Here is a 21,427-nt window from a genome sequence, read left to right on the forward strand (position 1 = left end):
CTATTTTTAGAGCTAAATGTTGTTTACACAGCTGATGTTTACATGGACTTTTTTTTATCAGGCTGGTTGCCAGGTCTGCGGCGCCATAAAACATACGCCTCGCCAAATGACTGTACACCCTGAACCTAAGAGTAAGATATGCAATTGTCAATACAGAGAAAATACGAGCTGCTAAAATAGTAGTAGTTTTTTAAGTACACTACAGTGCATGGACAATAGAAAACTGGTCCAGTTGATCCACTGGGCTTATGAGTATGAAAATAATTTAAAGGTAAGGAGACTAGTTAATGGGGTGGTCATATTGCCTCTTTATTGAGGCAACATGATGATGATCAGTTTCTTTATCTGTTGGATAACCAAATCACAATGGTGAATTTAATGAAACTTGATGGGAAGGTGGAACATGGGGAAGGAAAGAACTCATTAAATTTTGGGGCAGATCGGGATTATAATAGGTCACTTCTCTCGGTGGAGGATGTGAGCTCCAAATGCAGAGCTTCTCATCATTATTAATGATGAGGGAAGCAGAAAAAAAACAACAAAAAACCACCAGTTTGCTGTCCCTGATGCCAAATTTTAAGCTGAAAGCAGGCGAAATTTATTCTGAGGTGAAGGGAGCTACAGCTCTGCAGACTTAGTGCAAAAACACCTTTCTCTGGCACACAGTCACCATTAAACAAAAATTAAAAGGAAGAAAATAAAAGTGACGTCTTCCCTGTCAAGCTGTTTATAATTATGCAAAAGCAAACTTACAAAAAATAATCTCAGTATTCTTATATGTCTTTCCCTCACAAATGTGTACAAATCCTTGAGAAACTGGTAATAAAAGCCCAAATTGGAAGGGTGGGTATTGTCTCTCTGGCTGTTCTTTTGAAAGTTATTCCGAGTACAAGCTTCCACCACATTAGGCAGAGATCAAAGGGTCTATTCCCTTTTTTCAAGTGTCCTGAAATGCCACTAAGTGACACCATGTTAGAGAAATTATCCAATAACTGCTCAGTCATGCTGGTCCTGATGGTGCATTCAGGAATACTAACATCCATTCACTTCCTTGCACGCGCCTGTCCCTAGGTGCCCGTTTATTTCTGTTTTACCACTTTTCCCCTCCTGTGCTCATTCTGCTTTCCCTTCAGGCTCATGCCAATAGCTTTTGACAGTGCACCACAAAGCCCTGACAACAGACCTCAATGAAGAGTAAGCTTCTCTTTCCTCTTTAATCATGTACACTAATATATCTCTAATCTAGCCTTCACAAGAGACATACCAATCCTGATGCTCACGTACCGTTCTGGGTTGCTCTCATTCTCTCTTTCCTTCACTGTCTCTCTTTTAGTGCATTTGGCATGAGGCCTGTGGTGTCTTCCTACTAGCTTTAGTCTATTGTTTCGCCTTGGCTGAGTTGATGAAGAGGCCCTAGGAGAGCCAGGCAGCGCCAACTACAAGTGGCTTGATCCGACAGGGCCTGACTAGTCCGGCTCAGCTCAGTCCACAGGATGTCTCTGTCGTACTTAACGCCACAGCAAAAGGGGATTTTCAGCATTCTGTTTGTCGGAGGGATCCTTCTGAGGCAGCTGTGTACATAGTTAGTGGGTGACACGGCGTGGGCTGAGGGTTGAGGTGGATGGATATAGCTTTAGGAAAGCGTCTGTCTGATGTGAACCCAGCTTTGGGGAAATGTTTGTGTGATGTGACATTGCGGCATGCATCTCAGCATGTGGGGGCTATGAGGGTTGGCTGAAGGCCAGACACAGACGAACCCTGCTAGACAAGCGGAACATGCTCCCAGCAACATCTTCAGTCTGGTCCCAGCTGTGTGTGTCATACTTAATCCTGGAACCAAAGGGACGCATTACTTCATGCATAAAAAAATCATGATAATTCAGCCATTAAAATGCTGCGAGTCCTTATTTGTGTCATTCCCCCAGTTGCCTTGTTTATGTTTATCCAAAAACCGCATGGATGCTTATTAGGAACCACTTCTGCATACATAAGTAGTTTTCACTCTGTGGGCCACTTCATTTGTTTCACTTACATTTCTTTAACTAATAGTTTGCGACACTTAGAGACTCGAGGGCACCTCGCTTTCCTCTCACCAGTCCGCACCTTCCTTTCTTTGTTGTGACTTTATGCATGGCTGATGGTATCACGCCGACTTCTAGGATCACAATGCACAGCAGTGGGGTCAGTCTGCTGACAGGACATCAACAGGAATGGATATCCATACTTCCTGTGTGCAGTGGGTACTCACACACTCTCCTTTAATCAGTTCATCACTAGATCTGCATGAGCTGCTATCCTCTCCTTCTCGAGACAACCAATGTAGTATCCATTTTCAGCCTCTCATTCGCTCCACAATCATCCTCTCTATTTCCAATGTCCTCTTTCTCCTATTATCCCCTCTTTCTCTTATCTCTCAATCAGAGTATCATGCTTTCAGCTGAAGTCTATTGGCACAGATATCCCCTCTGTTCCACCTTCCTATCGCCTCTTCTTTCACTCTGTCCTTCAATTATCTTTTGAGTTCTATCACTCATTTCCATCTCTCAAGCTCTCTTACAGCACTTCAGAAGAGACAGAAATAAAGTCATCGTACTCGGGTCAGAGCATGTGGTGCGCTGTCTTGTCTTTAGAATCTTAAGCCAAGCCCATTTCCAACCAAAAAGCAGAAACTCATAGATTTAACGCGCACACAGATTTGATGCTACTCCCTAAAAACATAGTTTATCTGTGTGTGTTGTTTTCCTGAAGGGAGGCTAGAATGTGGGTAGTGATGATTACATGGAATATCCAGCGTAGCTCTGTCTGCCTCAGGTTTAGAAAAATGAGCAATCACAAAGGGATAAGTAAATAGATTACGTTGTTGTACCGTTCAGCAGTAATTGTGCTTTCCTATATGCCGGTCAGTGATGCCTTTGTTTTTCTTACAAAATCCAAACTATAGGTTTGTACTCAGAGTGAATATGAAGATGCCTTCCGATCAAATTTCCAGCAATTTAAAAATCATTTAAGCCTTCGGGGTGCTAAACTTTCTATGCCATAATTTAGTTTGTCTCTTCTTTTCTTTTCTCCCACAGTAAATTTCACTTTCTCCGTATCTTGTCTAGTGTTTCATCCATTAGACAAGACAACCCCTCAGAGTTTCAGGAACTGCATAACAATGTATGAATATGGATATGAATATGTTCCCTACAGAAAGCTCTCTGTTTGTGTTTATGTCAGACTCCCATTACTGTCAGTGCCGATCATTCTCATGTTTCAAAGTTGCCTTTAGTGCTAAAGCTAAGGCATGCATACATTAATGGCCCATTTAACAAAGTCGGTCTATTTGGTTAATACCAACCACCCATTTTTGATGCGTCAAACACAGTATGCAGTTACACTTCTCAAACAGTCATAGATACCCACAGGGAAATTGACTTATTGCATAAATATACAAATACAACATGCATTTAGATTTTGGTAAGATGCTGTAAATTCAGTCAGGCTACGCCACCTATTCCTCGCCAAGACTTACATTATGGTTCCTTCCACCCTTGCTTTTTGACTTCTGTTATTGCTTTCCTGCATTAATTAACAGTGTGCTGACCAAACTACTGAAAACCTGTACTACACTAAAAGTTAACTATCTCATTGATAACTCTAAGAACTCTAATGATAAACCCTTTCACTGGGTGGTGAATGAACTGAACTTTAGTCATTTGCAGTCTTGTCAAAACACATCATCTAAGGGTGTTATGTTTATCATCTCATATTAAATGTGTCAAAAAAAAGAATCATGTGTGACATCATATATACCATGGTGTGATACAGCACAAACTATATGCAAAGGTGTTACCATAGTCAGATAAGCAGCTAAGGAAAGGATTTGCTGCTCTGTCATGTTGGACAGGTTGTGTTAGGATTATTGGAAGAAAGGGATACAATTCAATGTAGTTTTTAAAGCAGTGTGTGCTTAGCAACAATATATCAAGTGATCTAACTCACTCTCTCTTCCGACATCAACTGAAAATATAAACTAAACCTCTACCAAACTCATTGTTTCCAGTCTCTATCAAGACACTAAAGAGTAGCATTTGAGTGCTTGGATGGACTGATGAAGCATTTGTTGAAACATCTGTGTGTGTGTGAGTGTTGATTTTTCAAAATTGTTTTTTAGTTATTAAATTATTAAATAGTTGTTTTTACTGCACTTTAATGGTTAAAGTGAAACAAATTACAAATAATTAATAATTCGTTTGAAAATTTCATCTTTAATTGTTAATAAACAGCCTGCCAATACCCCTGTCTATTTTTTCAAACATTTGCTGGTTTATAATGTGTTTTGTTGATTGTGAGGATAAGAATTTCTGCCCTTTAAGTCTTACTTTTTATAAGGATGCAAGACATGCATGCTTGGTGATTACTAGGGATGGGTACCGGTATCCGGTGCCATTAGAAGTGCCCTCATTTCTAAAACCTGCGTACAGACACACCCCTCACTTCTAAAAACTGCGCACAGACACACCCCTCACTTCTAAAAAATGCGCACAGACACACCACAGTTCTTTTTTTTCCTGAAATGTCATACACTTTGGATTCTAGCCAATTATTTTACCTTTGCAAGCGTAGTAGGCAATTTTGTGTTCTCCATTCTTTAAGCACCGTTTAAGCACCGGCACCGTGTCAAAAGTACTGGTTTGGTACTGGTATTGGATAAAACCTAAACAATACCCATCCCTAGTGATTACAGTCCTGTGTAGCCTTAACCCTCTGATGTCTAATTTTTGTTTTTGTTAAATTATTCTCCGAGCTCTTTGCAATCAGGAGGGAGCATAATCATTATAACTGACACACAGCAATAATTACTTACATTTTGTTTTCTAAAAAAGTCAAATTTTGCCTTTCCCTAAAATACAGGGACACCATATTGATCCCAGAATAAAATATGGTTTGATCACAGACCCTTTGTGGCACATAAAAATTGGCTGATTGTGAAGATCTAAAGCACAGAGTGCACACACAATAAAGAGCACGTTCATTGCTACATTTATGTATTATTATTCACTCCAGTGCTATTGAAAATGAGGGTTCTCCCTCAATGTATTTTCTAGGATTTTAAATAAATGAAATGATTACAAGTGTTAATCTGACAGGGTCATGTTCTCTATATTAGTAGTTTCAATATCAATTTGCCCATTCATATCTCTCCAACCTGGATGGTGAAACACGGTTTCCCTCTGCAGTCTGCCAGATACTGTTAGGTCCATAATTTGTTGGACAAAGGCACAATTTTTGAAGTTTTGCCTCTCTACACCACCATAGTGTTGAGTTTAAATCAAACAGCCAATGTTTGAAGTGGATACTTTCAGCTTTAATTCAAGGGATTTTGCACAAAAAAACGAAAGAAAGAAAGAATAGAGGGTCCCCCATTCTCAAAGGCTCAAAATTAACTGGATAACTGACTGACAAGAAGTTACATGGACAGGTGGGGTCCATTCCCTTCTTATTTCAGGACAAATGAAGTAGACTTAATATCTGAAGTTTATTATTAGTGTTACATCTATGCTTTCTAACTTTCTAATAATATCATTTTAAATGTGAAAGCTAAAAAGACATTTTAGTGCAAATGATGGAGGTGGTCTTTCAGCTGAAAAACCAAAATGAACCTATAGGAAAGACGGTAAAAACTTCAGGAGTTGCCGAGTCACCAATCTGGACCAACTCGGCAAAACAAAAAGGCCTGAAAGACCACAGAAAACAACTAAAGCACATGAATGAACTATTTTCATGGTTCAGAAAAGAAACTTCACAAAATGCAGACAAGTCAAAAACTTTTGTTAGTGTATCATTGCCAATGTATCATTGCCTGGATCTACAACTGTGCTTTCCATATATGTAAAACATGGTGGATGTATGGTTACCAATGGAACTGGGACACAAATGTTTATTGATAAAACTGTGACCGAAGTAGCAGTATGAGTTTGTCCTGTGAATCAAAAACAAACAGGCTCTGCTCATATTCAACCAAATGCTGCAAAACTGACAGGATCCCAAATGGATAAAGATTCACACCATACTGCAAAGTAAGTCACCTGATCTCACCTATAAAGAACATGCCTTTCAGGAACAGAAGACAAAAATAAAGGCAGAGAGAACCACAAACAAGCAGCAACTGAAAGTGTCAACTGTAAATTCTCATCTCAAGGGAGCAAAAAGCATCTGGTGATGTCCATGGGTTGTTGACTTCAGGGAGTCATAGCCTGCAAACGATTTACATGAATGATGTTACTTTGTCCAATTACTTTTGTACCTCTGACCAATGTGTTTTGTTTCTTAAGCCCTTCAAAATGCCTAAAAGATTAAACTACTTACTCATAATTGATCTTAGGTAGCTTATTAGCATTAATTAATTAGCTCCAACCTTTTAATTGACAACAGAATATCTTGAATAATCAGAGTATCTTGTTCCCAGACAGAATTTCTGGCTCATCCAGATGAAATATATATGAATGTCAGGGACTCTTTTTACTCATTGAAATACAGAAACAGCAGGAGCAGAATGGATTGCATGCATTGCCCAAAACTTGCCACTTCTGAGAGGCGATCTAAATATTTGTGGCCGAAGACAGAAAACGAACACGTCTGGGCTGTAGCTCTGGCTGTTCAGTATGTTGGAACGTTTTGCCCTCTAGGAATAAGTCAGTCAAGTAAAAATTATGCGCTTTTTTAACCACTTGTGATATCATTAATGTAATTTTTACAATAACTGAACAAGAACCCGCCTAGAAGGCAAATAAAAATCTAGAAAATTCTTTTCTCTGATAGGGAGAGAAAAAAATAATACTGCAGTTTAGCCTCAAGAAGGAGATTTTGGTCGTCTCTTATTCCTTGTGGGCTGCTGACTTGGACTCTGTGACTGCAATTACATATTTCACTCTCATGCCTTTGACTGGATGCAGATGCCAAGTAAGTGACACATTATTTTTACTGTCTTGCCAATTATGAGTCAACCGAGTGGTCATTTTCTGCTTTGTGTTTGTTATAAAGTAAAGCATCCTCCCTTTGGATACCTCACCAACAGCTTACTTTTTATGACAGGCCACAAGTAGCACTTTTAAATGTTGGTGTTTTTCTCTTTGGTATTTTCATTTATTGCATAGTGTGTTTGGCACAAATGTGTGAGAAGAGGCACAGGGAGTAGTTGTAGTTTCATTCAAATGAGGTTGCACAAAAGCAAAGTGTTGGTATTTTGGTGAAAGCTGGATCATAAGCATGCTGGGAATACACGCAGAAAAGAACCAGGTTCTGTCAGTTCTCACTGAGCCACAACTCCAGGAATAATGCTAAAAATTAAAATAATACATTTGAGTTAGCATTTACAAATGAGGAGACGAAAGTTCAGAAAAGATAATTCAACGAGTTGGAAATTAATAGGTGATACTAAGCACACACAGGTGCTTTATACTAAAAGAAATACGACAACCTTTTCCTTTAGTTACTTTAATTAAACATGCCTGTCTAAAGGAAGCAGGACAGCTTGGTGATAAATCTGCAGCCTCTAATTTGAAAAGTAGAGCACTGGGCAGAGCCATTGTGTGCAGTGATTCACTGTGTTTACATTGATTAAATCATGTGCAAACAGAAGTAGGCTGCTGCAGAATAACCACACAGACTTCTGCGCACATCAGACTGCTCAATTAGATCTTTGTTGTTGTGCCAGTGTATGTGACATCCCGTGGCTGCAACGGACACAAGCAGTTTAGGGTTAAAAAAGAAAAAAAGAAATCAGACATGATTAAAAGTTCACACTGCTCTCATGACCATTAGTTCTCTTCTCACCCCCCCCCCCCCTCCTATCTGAAAACACCAGATTACCAGCAGGCAATATTCCCATGTGTCATGGCCTCCTTTTTTGTCTGGCAAAGTGGTGTTTTACTTTCAATTTTTGAAAAGCATTTTAGCTTTTATGTGATAAAAATACAAAAATGCCAAATGTAGTAATGGCATTAATAAATTATTCCTATTGTGTTTTTTGATTTCTATAGTTAATGTACAGCCCAAACATTAGTTTAAGTACATCACTAGAAAATCTAACTGGGCTATATCACACATCTCCACTATTTGTTATTGAATGCCACAGCATCTGTTTTCAGCTGCGGATTGTTTTGCCTTATTACATTCACGTCAAACTCTGCATTATTCAGACAACATGCTTGGAGAAACTCTTTTTTTAGTGAGTTGTTTTCAAAACGCCACTCTGATTGCCAGATCTGTTCAAAAGGTATGAGAGCAGTAATGAGACTGTCGGAGAAGTTTAATGTTTGTCCCCACAGCCCTCCATCTTGTTGTCTGCTTTAGCTCTTCCCTCACTGATTCATGATTTTGATTAGCCCATCCAAAGCGTCTCCCCTTCATCCAACAATGCCTGGCGTCACGCAAGTAATTGCGTTTTGTAACAGCTCAAAAAACTGTATCTAAATGGGAGAGCTTGGAATTTGGGGGTTAGGAGTAATTCACCTTTGTGATGAGAGCAAAAAAATAAGACTGATGCTGATCTCATGTCTCATGGGATGAACAGCTAGCCTGACTCTGTAACAAAAGGCCATCTTCCAGCACCTCTAAACTGCAGGTGCACAGCAGCTATATATATACGCCCCCCATATATATATATAGCTGCCTCATTTTGTTTTATATTTGCAAACATCTTAGTTCTCCGGGCTTCTTGAAGGACTTCTTTGGATGTTGGCTGCCTTTTGCTCTGTTCTCTGTCAAGGTGATCCCACACTGCTTCAATAGTGTTGAGGAAAACCAGTTCATGACCGATAGTCTTCATTGTGTGTATTTTTCTATCCAGGTATCTATCCAGGCTTCTACTACATTGGCAGTGTGTTTGGAATTGTTGCTATGCTAAAAAAAATGTAGCAATTTCCAGTTAGGTGCATTCCAGATGGTATTACATAGTGGGTCAACATACTGATGACACTTTTAAAGAATCCCCAACACCAGTGTCTGAAAGGCAACCATGATAAAGCCTTCACCAAGTTTTACAGATGGCTGTTGGCACTCACTGTTTATGCCTCTCTCCTGACCTCCTCTCTACATATTGACACATATTTGAACCAGAAATCTCAGATTTGGATTCATCACTCCATAAGACCCGATGACACTTCAATTCAGTTCCTGTGTAATTGGCAGACTTCAGCCTTTTCACCCTATTTTCTTTTTGTTAGGAATGGCAGCCTCCATTTCTGATGAAACTTCGGTGAACAGTAGATAGATAAACTGAAGGTCCTGTGTTTGGTCTTTGCTGGATTATTTTCTTAAGAGCATTATTTCAGATACTTTTGATCTGCTGTAGATAGTTTTTCAGGCCTGAACCTTTATATTTTGTCCTCAAGTTGTCCATTTTTTCAAATTGAGAGGATTCAGTGTGCTTGAATGATTCCTAGGTCAATGTTACGGAGCTTACCAAATAAGTAACAGTTACTTTGAAGCAAGTAATATACAAAGTCTGAGTGAAAAAGCAAAGAATGTCCAAAGAAAAACTCTAAAAACTTTCAGAAATAAACTACTGGTGGCTCGAGACGTTTGCACAGTAAAATGAATAAAACGTGGTCAGTTGCAAAGCACTCATTCCCAAAGTTTAACCTATACAATCAAAAATCACCTCACTCAAATGCAAGAAAACCTATAAAACTCAAATGGTTTCCACAATGCTTGGAAATTCAGCATTCAGTGTCATCATTTATCTCAGCAAACATTTCTGTATTGATAGAGGAAATATATTTCAGGGTGACAGCGCACCATTGCCCACTTAATGGTTTGAATAGCACAACAACGTTATTATTCATGGATAATGATAACAAATGGACATTCATTAGAGGTTCTACAACCTACACTATATATCTCAGTGACATGGTTTGATTCTTCAGAAAACAAGAAATTATACCTTTAACTCTTTCAGCACTTTGGCTGTTTACCACTTAGTAACTAAATGCCAATGAAAAGGCACTTCTATCTTTCTGTAGACACACTTTGTCAAGAAGAAAATACATAACCTCAAGTGAAGAAAGACAGTGACCCTGTTGCTCAGTGCTGTCTCAGAGAAGTGGTAAGAGTTCAGTTACATACACAGCAGCATCCTGGAATAAATAGATATGATCTGCACAAAAATTAAAAAAAACCTCAGTATTTTTTGTGTTAAAGTTTAAGCTGAGTCACGATTAGCTCCCAGAGGACATGAATTAGAGGTATAAAACACATATTTAGCCATTACATGCTGTTAAAAATATTTTACTGTGCTACACATCTTAAAAGTTGTGAAACTCATGATTCATCAATGCTCTGCTTATTGCACTTAATCTGTTGATGGACTCACATTTGTACAGCGCTCTTCTAATCTTACTGTCCATTCAAGGTACTTTCACACTGTAAGTCAAATTTACACACCCATAGGCATACGGTGGTTTTATCTATCACTCACTCACATACCGCAATTTGAGGTTCAGTATCTTATCTCTACTCAAGCTCCTCTAGTTCCTGAGCCAAAGCCACCACTTTACACATCTACATTTCTTTTCCTTTTTTACAGCGTTGCCTCCTGGGAGGGACATATATAAGGCTAAATCTGAGGAAAACAGAACAACACAATGGTAAATGTATATCTGCCTTGCTGAGTTACCTGCCTCTGGAAAGATACAGTCCATCCTGTGCCTTAAACCCCCTGGGCAGACAGTGTTATGGCATGTGTTGCTGAGTCTGTCTGCATTTAATTCACAGCTTACTGCTTTAATAGCTACAGCACCCTGCTCTCTCCTGAACCTCTCCTGAACTCCTGGCCATTCTACCACCTGAGTCAGACTATAATAGGTTGTCCAGAGATATAGCTGTTCAACTGCCTCCTACAATTTTCTCCAGCTAAACAAAAACAAAACTGAGGTAATAGTCTTTGGCGCCAAAGAAAAACGATTACAGGTCACCAGAGAACTTCAATCTATACATCTAAAAACCACAAACCAGGCGAGAAATTTGGGTGTAGTGATGGATGCAGACCTAAACTTAGAAAAACACATTAAGACAATAACAAAATCAGCTTACTATCACCTCAAGAATATATCAAGGATAAAAGATCTGATGTCTCAACAGGACCTGGAAAAACTAGTCCATGCATTCATCTTTAGTAGGCTTGATTACTGTAACAGCATCTTTACAGGTCTACCTAAAAAATCAGTCAGACAACTACAGCTCATTCAGAACTCTGCTGCTCGAGTCCTCACTAAGACCAAAAAAGTGGACCACATCAGTCCAGCTCTGAGGTCCTTACACTGGCTGCCTGTCCGTCAGAGGATAGACTTTAAAGTTCTGATGCTGGCCTATAAAGCTCTGAATGGTTTAGGACCAAAATACATCAATGACCTCCTGACCCAGTATGAACCATCCAGATCCCTCAGGTCATCTGGATCCGGTCTTTTATCAGTTCCCAGAGTCAGAACCAGACACGGAGAAGCTGCATTGATCTTTTATGCTCCTTATATCTGGAACAAACTCCCAGAAAGCCTCAGATCAGCTGAAACACTCAGTTTATTTAAATCCAGGTTGAAGACTCACCTGTTCTCAGCTGCATTTGAATAAAGCACCAAATCCACACTTTAAGCTTAAATTTCAAAACTTACATTTAACTACTGATTTTATCTACTGTTCTGATTTTATCTGTTTTGATTTTATATACTGTTTTGTTTGTTTGTTTGTTTGTTAATTAGTTAGTTAGTTTATTTGCTTGTTTTAATCAATTTTAAATCATGCTTTTTATTTGTTCTTGTTTCTAATGTCTCTGTAAAGCACTTTGAATCACCTTGTTGTTGAATTGTGCTATACAAATAAACTTGCCTTGCCTTGCCTTGCCTTACAGATGAAGCTTGATGGGGAGCCAGTGTCTAAGGCAAGATGCTCATTTTCTCAACATGGGCTTTGTTGGCTCAGCTCTGTCTGTGTGTAACATAGATATGGCTGGTAACGGATACTGTTCGAAAAGGCCCACGAAATCTTTGGTCAGGTTGAAAGAAATCCTCTGTGTTTATGAAGTCTCAGTACTAAAGCATGGCCAAGAAGCAAAGCCACATATCACTATGGTAACCAAACAGCTTGGGGTTTCAACAGGTCATACTGTCTTATTACATGCATGCATTAGAGCTTAGGTTTAGTAACTAGGTAAGACAAAAAAGTGAGAAAAAGAGCAGAAGTCATCAAAATACATTAATGTGAGAGAAAGGGAAAAAATATAAATCAGATCAATTCTATTATATTTACACAGCAATGATGACATACATAGTAAGGCCAAGACCTTATAGTACTCAACTGTTTCGCAGTGGGAAGGAAAAACACAATTTTAAATAGGAAGAAACCTCAGACAGAACCAGGCTCAGTAAGAGTGACCATCTGCTGAGACCCGAGAAGAAGAAAACACACATTACTTTCCAAGCATGCAGCATATGTGAGTGAAAAAGTGTCTGTGAAAGAGAAGCTGTCATTTCACCCCCCTGAGAGTCAGTGTGATGTGCAGTCTGACTGTCTTAGCCATGCTAAGGGCTCTGTGAGCAATAGCTTTAAGGTAGATTCTCATATAAACAAAGAGGACGGGTCAGTAATTGACAGGTAATGTTCAATATATAGGAAGAAAAATGAAAAACACCCGACCCAAAAATAGAGAAGAACCAAAGTCCTCCATCAAAGCAAGCTGGGCTTCAATAACACCTCAGCAGTGCCGCAAGCTGATCATCTCCATGCCAGTCCACTCTCAGGCAGTAATTTGTGACAAAGGAGCCTGAAGCAAGTATGTAATGTATAAAAAAGTTGAGCATTTCTGGATTCAAAAACATGCTTTTCATCGTTATAAACATGATTCTGAGTAAAATTCAGCTGAGGTATTTAAAATTAAAGGTTTATTAATCCAAATAATTAATCATTAAAGAAAAAAGTGCTTGTTACTAACAGTAAATTTCACATGGTACTTACATAGAATTTACATGTATTCAAATGATTTAAGTCAGCATTTTGAGCACAGTTCATTTTTTTAAGCGTTTATTGTGAATCATTCTTTGATTGAGTTTAGGAAATGAGCTAATAATTTGAGATACTGGTTTCTGCTTTTAATGAGTCATACAAAATACGTACATAATCATCATCATCAGAATGTCAGAAAATCATAATACGTGAATAGAATATCTTTTAGACATAAACTCAGACACAAAATGTAATGTTTTTTATCCTTTCTTTGTCATTGAAAGAAAGGGTTACTTCTGAAAAGTAAACCTGGTATTGAGTTGCTAAACTAAATGATTAAGATGCAGTCTTATTTTCTCTCACCCCGTAGCAATAACGAATAGTTTTTCTATTTTGCTTGCAAATTGTGCTTTTATATAAAAAAGATCAAAGAATGCAAGTGGAAAAGGCATATTATTTTTCCTCAGTACAAAAAAAAGAAGAGAAATTCACTTAAAAGTACTGTAGGGTATTAGAGAGCCACAAAGTGATGGGTAATAATGCTGCTGGCTATTATTTTTTCCATTTTAGTTGCAAAAGCTCATTACAATTTAACTGAACAAAACAAATAAATATGGAATGGGGTGATATCTGAAAAAAATGGTATAGGGGAAAAAATTATGCTGCGCTCGAAAGAACAACTCCACAGTGCACAAATGATGTGTTAAGAAATGATAATTTCAAGATTTGAAGCGATTTACTGCCTTCAAAGGGAGACTGTCAGAGTATGCAGTCACATCCAAGTGTGGGCTGTCACAAATGTCCAGGTCCAGTGTTTTTTAAAATCTAATGATACTGGCATTAATGTCGAAACATTTTGTTCTGTACTATTTCAGCCATCATCCAATCAAGTAGCTTTATGAGTTTGTAGACACTTAACGTAACGCCAGAGGGTCACAGCTTCATGCTTGTTCTCCCCAGCTCCACACCAAACTGCTCCATTTATTTTCAGTTTCTCTCTGCAGTGTCGGGTAACATGGTTGTGCACTGAGATGGTCAATAATGAGACAAATGTCCTCTTAACGAATACAAAATCCTTTTGAGACATTCTGACAAGTAGGATATATTTAGTGTTGTGTTTCTGCCCATCCAGTAAATCCAGTATTCAGTTGCTAGTGTGCGAGCGGGAAACTTTTCTTTTCTTTTTCCCCCAGAGGGCCACACTGGCTAAGATAAATTAAGGGCCACACATTGAATAATTGGATTTAAACATGAAGTGCAGAGCTGAATTATTTTAAACTCAATCAATCTGGTAGCTATGGCAGATCATTTTACAGTGAGCTATTTTTCAACACAGAAATGCTGATCCCTTGTTTCAAAATAGAAAATATAAACTTTTAAAAAAACTTTTAAGATTACTTACATAAAACAATCCATTTACCCTCATGCAAACTTTTTAATTTACCATACATTTTACATGAACCACTGCAATTGTCCATGATAAAACACACTGCACTATGTTATGAATATATAATAGGTTGGGCATGAATGACATATGTTGAATGTGAAACATGCAAATGTAGAATGTAGCATTGCATTTTCTCAATCAAAAGAATTTATAATAAATGTTTTTTCAAACCATATAGTATTAATAATCGCTGTATATCTGATAATGTTTGTGCAAAGTGTTGCTGAGATATAACACATACAGACATATATACACTACAGTCATTACCAAACGCAGGCACTTATAAAGGTGTGAGGGTGGTTTATTAAACACAAAAATATAGATGGACAAACGGTAAATGGAGAACTAAACTATACTGGGACAACTAAACTACTGAGCCTGAACAAGAACACGAACCTGAACGTGAAGGAAGATATGACCGTGACAGCAGGGAGAACACACGAACAGAACATGGTAGATACACAGACGGACCAGCAACTACAATAACAGAAGACACGACTTAAATACACACAGAGAAACACAGGGCGATTACACACAGGTGGTGGACACAGCTGGGAGCAATTAACGAGACGAGACAAGAGGTAAAACTGAACACATTCACAAGAGACGCAGACCTTCACAATAAAACAGGAAACAAGACCTCACTACACAAAGACGCAGACTCGACATTGAGACACAGACAGAAAATGACACACGGAACTAAACCCACACAAAACATGAGAATGCAAATCACAAGTAAACAGAAACATGGAGCTCTAATAATACGCAACTCAAACAATAGGCAACAATTCCTTAAACCTGAATAAACATAGAATTCAAATAGTAACTAACAAATCACAAATAATCAAGAAACACCAGACAACCCCAAAGCACTCCAAGATGCAGAATAAACCAAAACATAAGGAACTCAAAATGCTGGGTCGAACGGACCCAGAACCGTGACATATACAATACACGAGTAATGAAATAACTCTGGCATGGGTTAGATGTTGAAATATGCAGCAGAGGTCAGATGTCTATCTATCATTCGGGATCTGTAACATGTGTTTGTTTGCACACGTGTGTTTGTTTGCACACGTGTGTTTGCTTGCACATGTGTGTTTGCTTACACACATAAGAGGAGGGAATATCAGTAACTAGCAGTACAGACTCACTGTGTTTTTCTTAACCTCAAGAAGCGAGCAAATATTTTTTAGTGACTGTTTTGTCTTCCTGAATATGTGCCACATGCGTGTGTTTAGTGACTCTGAGGCCTTCTAGTCACTATAAACTCCTCTACGTTCATCAGCTTGTCACTGACTTTGCCCTTATGTCCTTCAGTGTTCAGGTCAACCAGCAAGCTCTGGGTCTAAAAATATGTCACACAGAAGTACCAAAAACAGCACTTCCAGAAATGCCCACTTGAATCTGGCTTCCAAACACAGACTGTATAAAATATGGAAATACCCCACTGAATCATTAAGGCTATTTAATGCCATCTATCCATTCTATGGTTGACGCCTGAGCCACAAAAACTGGGTCCATTTGACACGAGCCCCTCACCAAATACTGAGCACCTCACCCTCCCACTCCCACTCTTCAGAGGGAGATCATTTGTCCTGCGTGAATCCACAGTTTCATTCTTTGGACACTACCCATAGCTAGTGGCGGGTGAGGATGTTGACTTCACTTTCACGTTCAGTTCTCTCTTCATCCTAACAGACCACTACACCTATTACATTACTGCAAACACTGCACCAATCCATCTGTCAATCTCCTGTGTCCTCACTTGTAAGCAGACCCTGAAATGAGGATGATGATGGACCCCTTGTAGCTCCCAAATATGACATCTCCAAAAATGGTTTTCTAAGCTGAAATGAACCAATACGCAGCCAGGTGCCTAAACTGACAGAGAAACTGTGTAAACGCTATCCCACGACCATCACAGGCAACAGTTCTAGCTGCAATGCTGTCTTCTCTCCCAGTTCTCAAATACTTATAAAAGTTATAATAGTTGGCTAACAACAATGGCTACCCCTTTTACCAAGATGGTGACAATGAAAATAAAACAGACTTCACACAGCAGTCGATGACATCACTGTGGCTAGATCCATATTTTCCACCTTCTGTGCTTTTCAAGTATAATTAACCCATTTCGAAACTCTTGTTGCAACATAGTTTAAGCACTTTATCAGGAAAAGGGAAATATAATTTGGTTTTTAGGAAAAAAGCAAAACATAAACAAACAAACAAAAGCTGGCTTCAAAATAGCAGTGTAGAGTAGTAGTGTAACAATAAGACCAGACTCAAAAGCCAGTGTGTAGTATGTTTTCATGCATGGTCCGGCTGTGTGTAGGCAGGAATGGAGGACCCAAATGTAGACTCAAACACGGAGACAGAAACTTAAGCTCAAAAATTTAAGACAGTTTTCAGTGGGAGAAATGTTTTCGTCACTCATCCAAGTGACTTCTCAGCTGACTGCAGATTTTCCCAACCTTATAAACAGTACTTTTGCACAATGACTGAAACTAGCACCGCTGATCAACAATGGGCTGTCAGGTCAGTTTCTTGATCATGCTGTGTGTAGTATAATAATAATAATAATAATAAAATGAACCTCATCAGAGCTGAGAAAGACAGCAGAGTGGCATAGGGTTTTGGCTCCTTTAATAACATTCATCTGATCCTACTGCTTTAATAAACTTAAACTTAATTTATTAAGTTCAAGTAAAAAATGCATTATGCTTAACAGAACTGTTCCAAAGAGTCTGCAGTATAACTGTAATAAACAAAATATAAATCCTACTTGTAGGAGGATCAAGCTGTCACTTTATGGGGGTGGTTTCTACCAGTTTCTCTATATATAGGTACATATGTGTATATGTTTGATCAAATATTTTATTAAATTACTTTGCAAGAGCTTCTTATCTTTACTGTCACCACATCTTTGGTGCTATAACAACAGTTGGAGGACAGAAAACAGTCCTCAGAATAGCATTAAAAATCTGAGTGAGTTTAACAATTCATCTAAATACAGATGTACATGGAAAACTTAAGTTTTTCTGTGTTCTGCCTCTGTTTTGCAAAAGTTCCTCAAAAGTTCAGAATAAACTATTACGATACATCTTCCAGCAGCCAGCGTTTAGAACATCCTGACACAGTCCAGGTCAGAAAAAACTATTTTACTTGAGGAGATACTATTCTGTCTCTGGAAACCCTTTGCCTTCTGTACATCCCTTTCCTTATGACCGTCCTACTGGAGACGGATATGAGTGGTGATAAAAAGCCAGATGGGAGCAGAGCTATGAATCCAGACTAGAGGCAGTAAAAATTTAGAGGTCCGTTGTTAGCAGTGAGAGGAATTAATGCATGCTACTGTGTGTTAAGTGAAGCACCAACCATCATTCAACTAATACATTTTTTTTTACAGTTTTGATTTTTGAGTACGGGTGATTATGTGTATTGTGAACAAATGGATACAAGACCACAAATAAAACGAACGTTTTTTGAAATAAAAACAGGAGCTGCTTGCAAGATACGCTTGTAAAAAGTTAATTACAATACAAGCACATTATGAGGAAAAAGGGAAGTATAATTATTTTTGTTTTACAGCTAAATTCGCTGTATAAACACAAGTGCAATCATGAGATATTTATACCCATCGTGAGGTGATGCAACAAAAACTGACAAGAGTATTAGAAAAGAGGGAAAAATGCCTCTGTGGTCTGAATGGATTTATTTTGAAGTTAAAACAACAACTGGATTTCAGTAAGTTGCATCAGTAAAAGACACCATTCAGAGTTCAAAGTCTAATCCCAAAATTGAACAAGTTGATGCGTTTCATGCTCTAACAGTTGTCATTTCTGCTCAGATCAAATGTGACACAGAGTGTAGTCTGTAGAAGTGAGGCAAATACATTTACAGGGTTGGATGTAGCCGTAGGCATTGTCACAAAGCCCCATTAGCAAAGTTCCTGCTTGAGACTTTCAGTGCTTGTTGTCTGCGATATGAGTGATATTCACATAATGTAAAATGCCAGATACGGTTTGACAGGGAGGATGGAATTGAGTATTATGTGTACATTTACACATCATGTGTGTATACAACTCTTTTAATACACCATACACTATCGCTATACACACATCCTACACATGTTATGTATGTTAAAAAAAACAACTTTCTGTACCTGTTGTGAGGTCAGTGTGCTCTTGAGACATGTGCTGGCTCTGGTGGACCCATTCACCATTGCACTTGAAGAAGATCTGGAGCGCAGGCCGAGCTTGACACCGGAGCTTGATGGGATTACTTTTGACAATGTAGGCATCGACAGGCTCCTCCAGGAAGTGAGGCAGGGTCCCAGATTGTCCATGTTGGAGGGCTTCACCTCGTTGACCTAAAGGATTAAATGAGAACGAAATTCAGACTGATGAAACAATAATGCAAGATCATGTCTGATCATACCTTATCATTGTCATAGCAACCCCGAGCTCCTGCGCTCCCTAGTGCACGTATAACAAGACTAATTCAGGCAGATTTTGCAGCAAGAGCTGACACACAAGTGTGAGCATCCAGTGACATTGCAGTACATATAAAAAGAGCTACTTCAATAATTTTAACAAAGCACAGTGCTGTGCAACAAACACAATAAAACTTTTCTCACTAAAGGTCAAAACAAACTTGCTTCACCACAGGCAAAGACACACCGTCGACTACAACCGTCCGCAAACCTGGAGATACTAGCAGCTGGTGATGTGCCACCCAAATGTAAACAAATTACTTGACCCTAAATGCAATATCCCAGTTAGAAAACATTTTTCTGTTAACTACGCAATAATGTTGTGCAGGCACAAGGTTTACTTGTAGTCTGAACTAATTTACTTGAGTTACTGTTGATTGATTGATTGATTGATTGAATCTTTATTTTGAACATGTTGAAAAAGTATAAAAAAATAGAATTAAAAGAGACAAATGAACAAAGCAAACAAAAGGAAAACGAGCAACCACAACTCCAAATAACGTCCATGTTCAAAAAGGAGCAGGAAGAAGCATAAGCTTATTTAATCCCACCCCTTTTCCACTATCTAGTATCAATAGACTACAGAAATTTAAAGTAAAAGTTAAAGTAAAATGCTAATCAGTTATGTTACTTTTCCTTAAAATGTCCAGGGAAAACTCTACTTTGGCTACTTGCTTGGCCACATCACCTACTAAACAATAATCTATCATTATTAATTAGAGTATGCAGTATTTCCATAATATTGGCTATTACTCAGGTGGTAGAGTGTGTTGTATAATAATAATAATAATAATAATAATAATAATAATAATAATAATAATAATAATAATAATAATAATAATAATAATAATAATGATCATAAGGTCAGGGTCTTGATTCCCAGTTTCAATAGTCAGTGTTTGAAGTATCGTTGGGCCAGACACTGAACCCCAGGATCTACAATGTGAATTTTAGATAATAGTGCTTGGGTGTAGAAAAAGTGACTGTGTTTGGGTGAATGTAGTACAAAGTGCTCTGAGTGCTCAAAAGTGATTAGAAAGGTGCTATATAAATCCATATATCATATAAAGCTAACTTAGCTGTCTCTCTGCATTCCCTCATTTCATCCTCTTCCTCTGGATTTCTGCAACCAGCCCAGCTTGTGGTCTTTACTACCTCAGTCACATTAAGTTGGTGCACAGTTGTGCAAAAACAACAAGAGAGTGTCAACACCTGAGCTTCAGTTAGCATCAATAGTTGACTCAACATATATATTATTTTCTTAAGTTTAAAAAAAAAAAAAGGTAACAAAAAACAGCAGCGAAACAGCTTTGCTAGAAAGTGAAGAATGCCAATTTTACGGGAATTTCTCGGGATAACTGAGATATGAGGTAAACCTGCTATAGTGCTAAACATGAAATATAAACACTACTTCACAACCAGCTAGAATTTGAGTGATGAGACACAATTTTCAATGAACAAACTGAATTTATGGACAGCACTCCCACAAAGTAAAAATAGCTATTATAAAAAAGTTTAAGTGTAATTACTCCAATAAATATCTCACTGAAATTGATCAAGATACAGACATCCTAATGTTGATCAGGAAGATCAATGATAGTCCTATAAAAGCAGCTTTGGAGTCAGTTGTTGGTGTTCACTAAAGACAGCTAATTCAGTTTAAGAATTCACTGAACAGACACTGGCAACACATTAACAGGCATTACTCCCTTCTTCCTTTGCCCGTCTGAGATGTGTTCCAGTCGGCACACGTTTTGCTTCTTCTGAGGCCCACAAGTGTAATTACACTCTGACTAATCCCCTAGTTTGCTGGAACCTCTTTCATGCAAGTGTGAAGGGTTTAGTGAGGCAAACCGTCCCGCACACCTCCCCTCCTGATACCAACTCCCCACTGCACACTGCACTCCATAGTGATGTGTGTACCTCTGAAAAATCCCATCAGGATTAGAGAACCCACTCTCCCCTTTTCTCTTCCTCTCTCTAGCTAATCTAATCCTCCTACCTTTCCTGCCGGATGTCTCCTGATCGAGGGAAATAGATAAAAAGTGTCTGTGTGATTCCTTGGCTGTGAAAATCACAGCACTTGCCTGGTGTTCTCCCCACCGTGCGACACATTCACATTCACATTCTCTCCCTCATTCCTGGAATTGAAGCTGAACAAAGAGACATGCTTTTAATTTCAAAATGACTAGCCGCAGGCAAGCTTTTCTTGTACAGAGTGCTCCAATTTGTTTTGCGAACGGCACATTGACATGGCATGTTTGTGTTTGGATAGATGCAAAACATAGACGTGAGAGTGCATCCAGAAAATGATAGATGGGAGCAAGAATACGCAAACAAATCGCTGTCAAATAAAGCAACAGCACTCAGAGTAATGACTCTTCTGGTAATAGATCAGGTATTATACTAATGCTTACCAACATGGCAGTTTAATGCCTCTGCTATTAATACCTGTACCATCAACATCTGCATTAGTAAAGTATTACAGGTTTATTTCACTAAGTAGT

At 38.5% G+C, this 21,427-nt stretch overlaps 2 protein-coding genes across 7 annotated transcripts in view; both read right to left on the reverse strand.

Moving 5' to 3' along the window:
- LOC309711500 (uncharacterized protein) overlaps positions 1–21,427 on the reverse strand; it is a 208,297-nt gene that overhangs the window by 97,615 nt on the left and 89,255 nt on the right. The window lies entirely within an intron of this gene.
- The window catches only part of LOC309711492 (netrin receptor UNC5D-like), a 197,632-nt gene that overhangs the window by 53,092 nt on the left and 123,113 nt on the right, over positions 1–21,427 (reverse strand). For all 4 annotated transcript variants that reach the window (XR_014277986.1, XR_014277987.1, XM_082541868.1 and 1 more), the window contains one exon: positions 18,591–18,797. Coding sequence is in view for 2 of the 4 variants with exons in the window: in XM_082541868.1 (XP_082397994.1) it covers positions 18,591–18,797 (207 nt within the window). In the remaining 2 variants the exon portion in view is untranslated. The remainder of the gene's footprint in view (positions 1–18,590; positions 18,798–21,427) is intronic.

The sequence above is a fragment of the Aulonocara stuartgranti genome (genome assembly GCF_965226115.1).
Source record: "Aulonocara stuartgranti genome assembly, chromosome: 7".
Classification (NCBI taxonomy): domain Eukaryota; kingdom Metazoa; phylum Chordata; class Actinopteri; order Cichliformes; family Cichlidae; genus Aulonocara; species Aulonocara stuartgranti.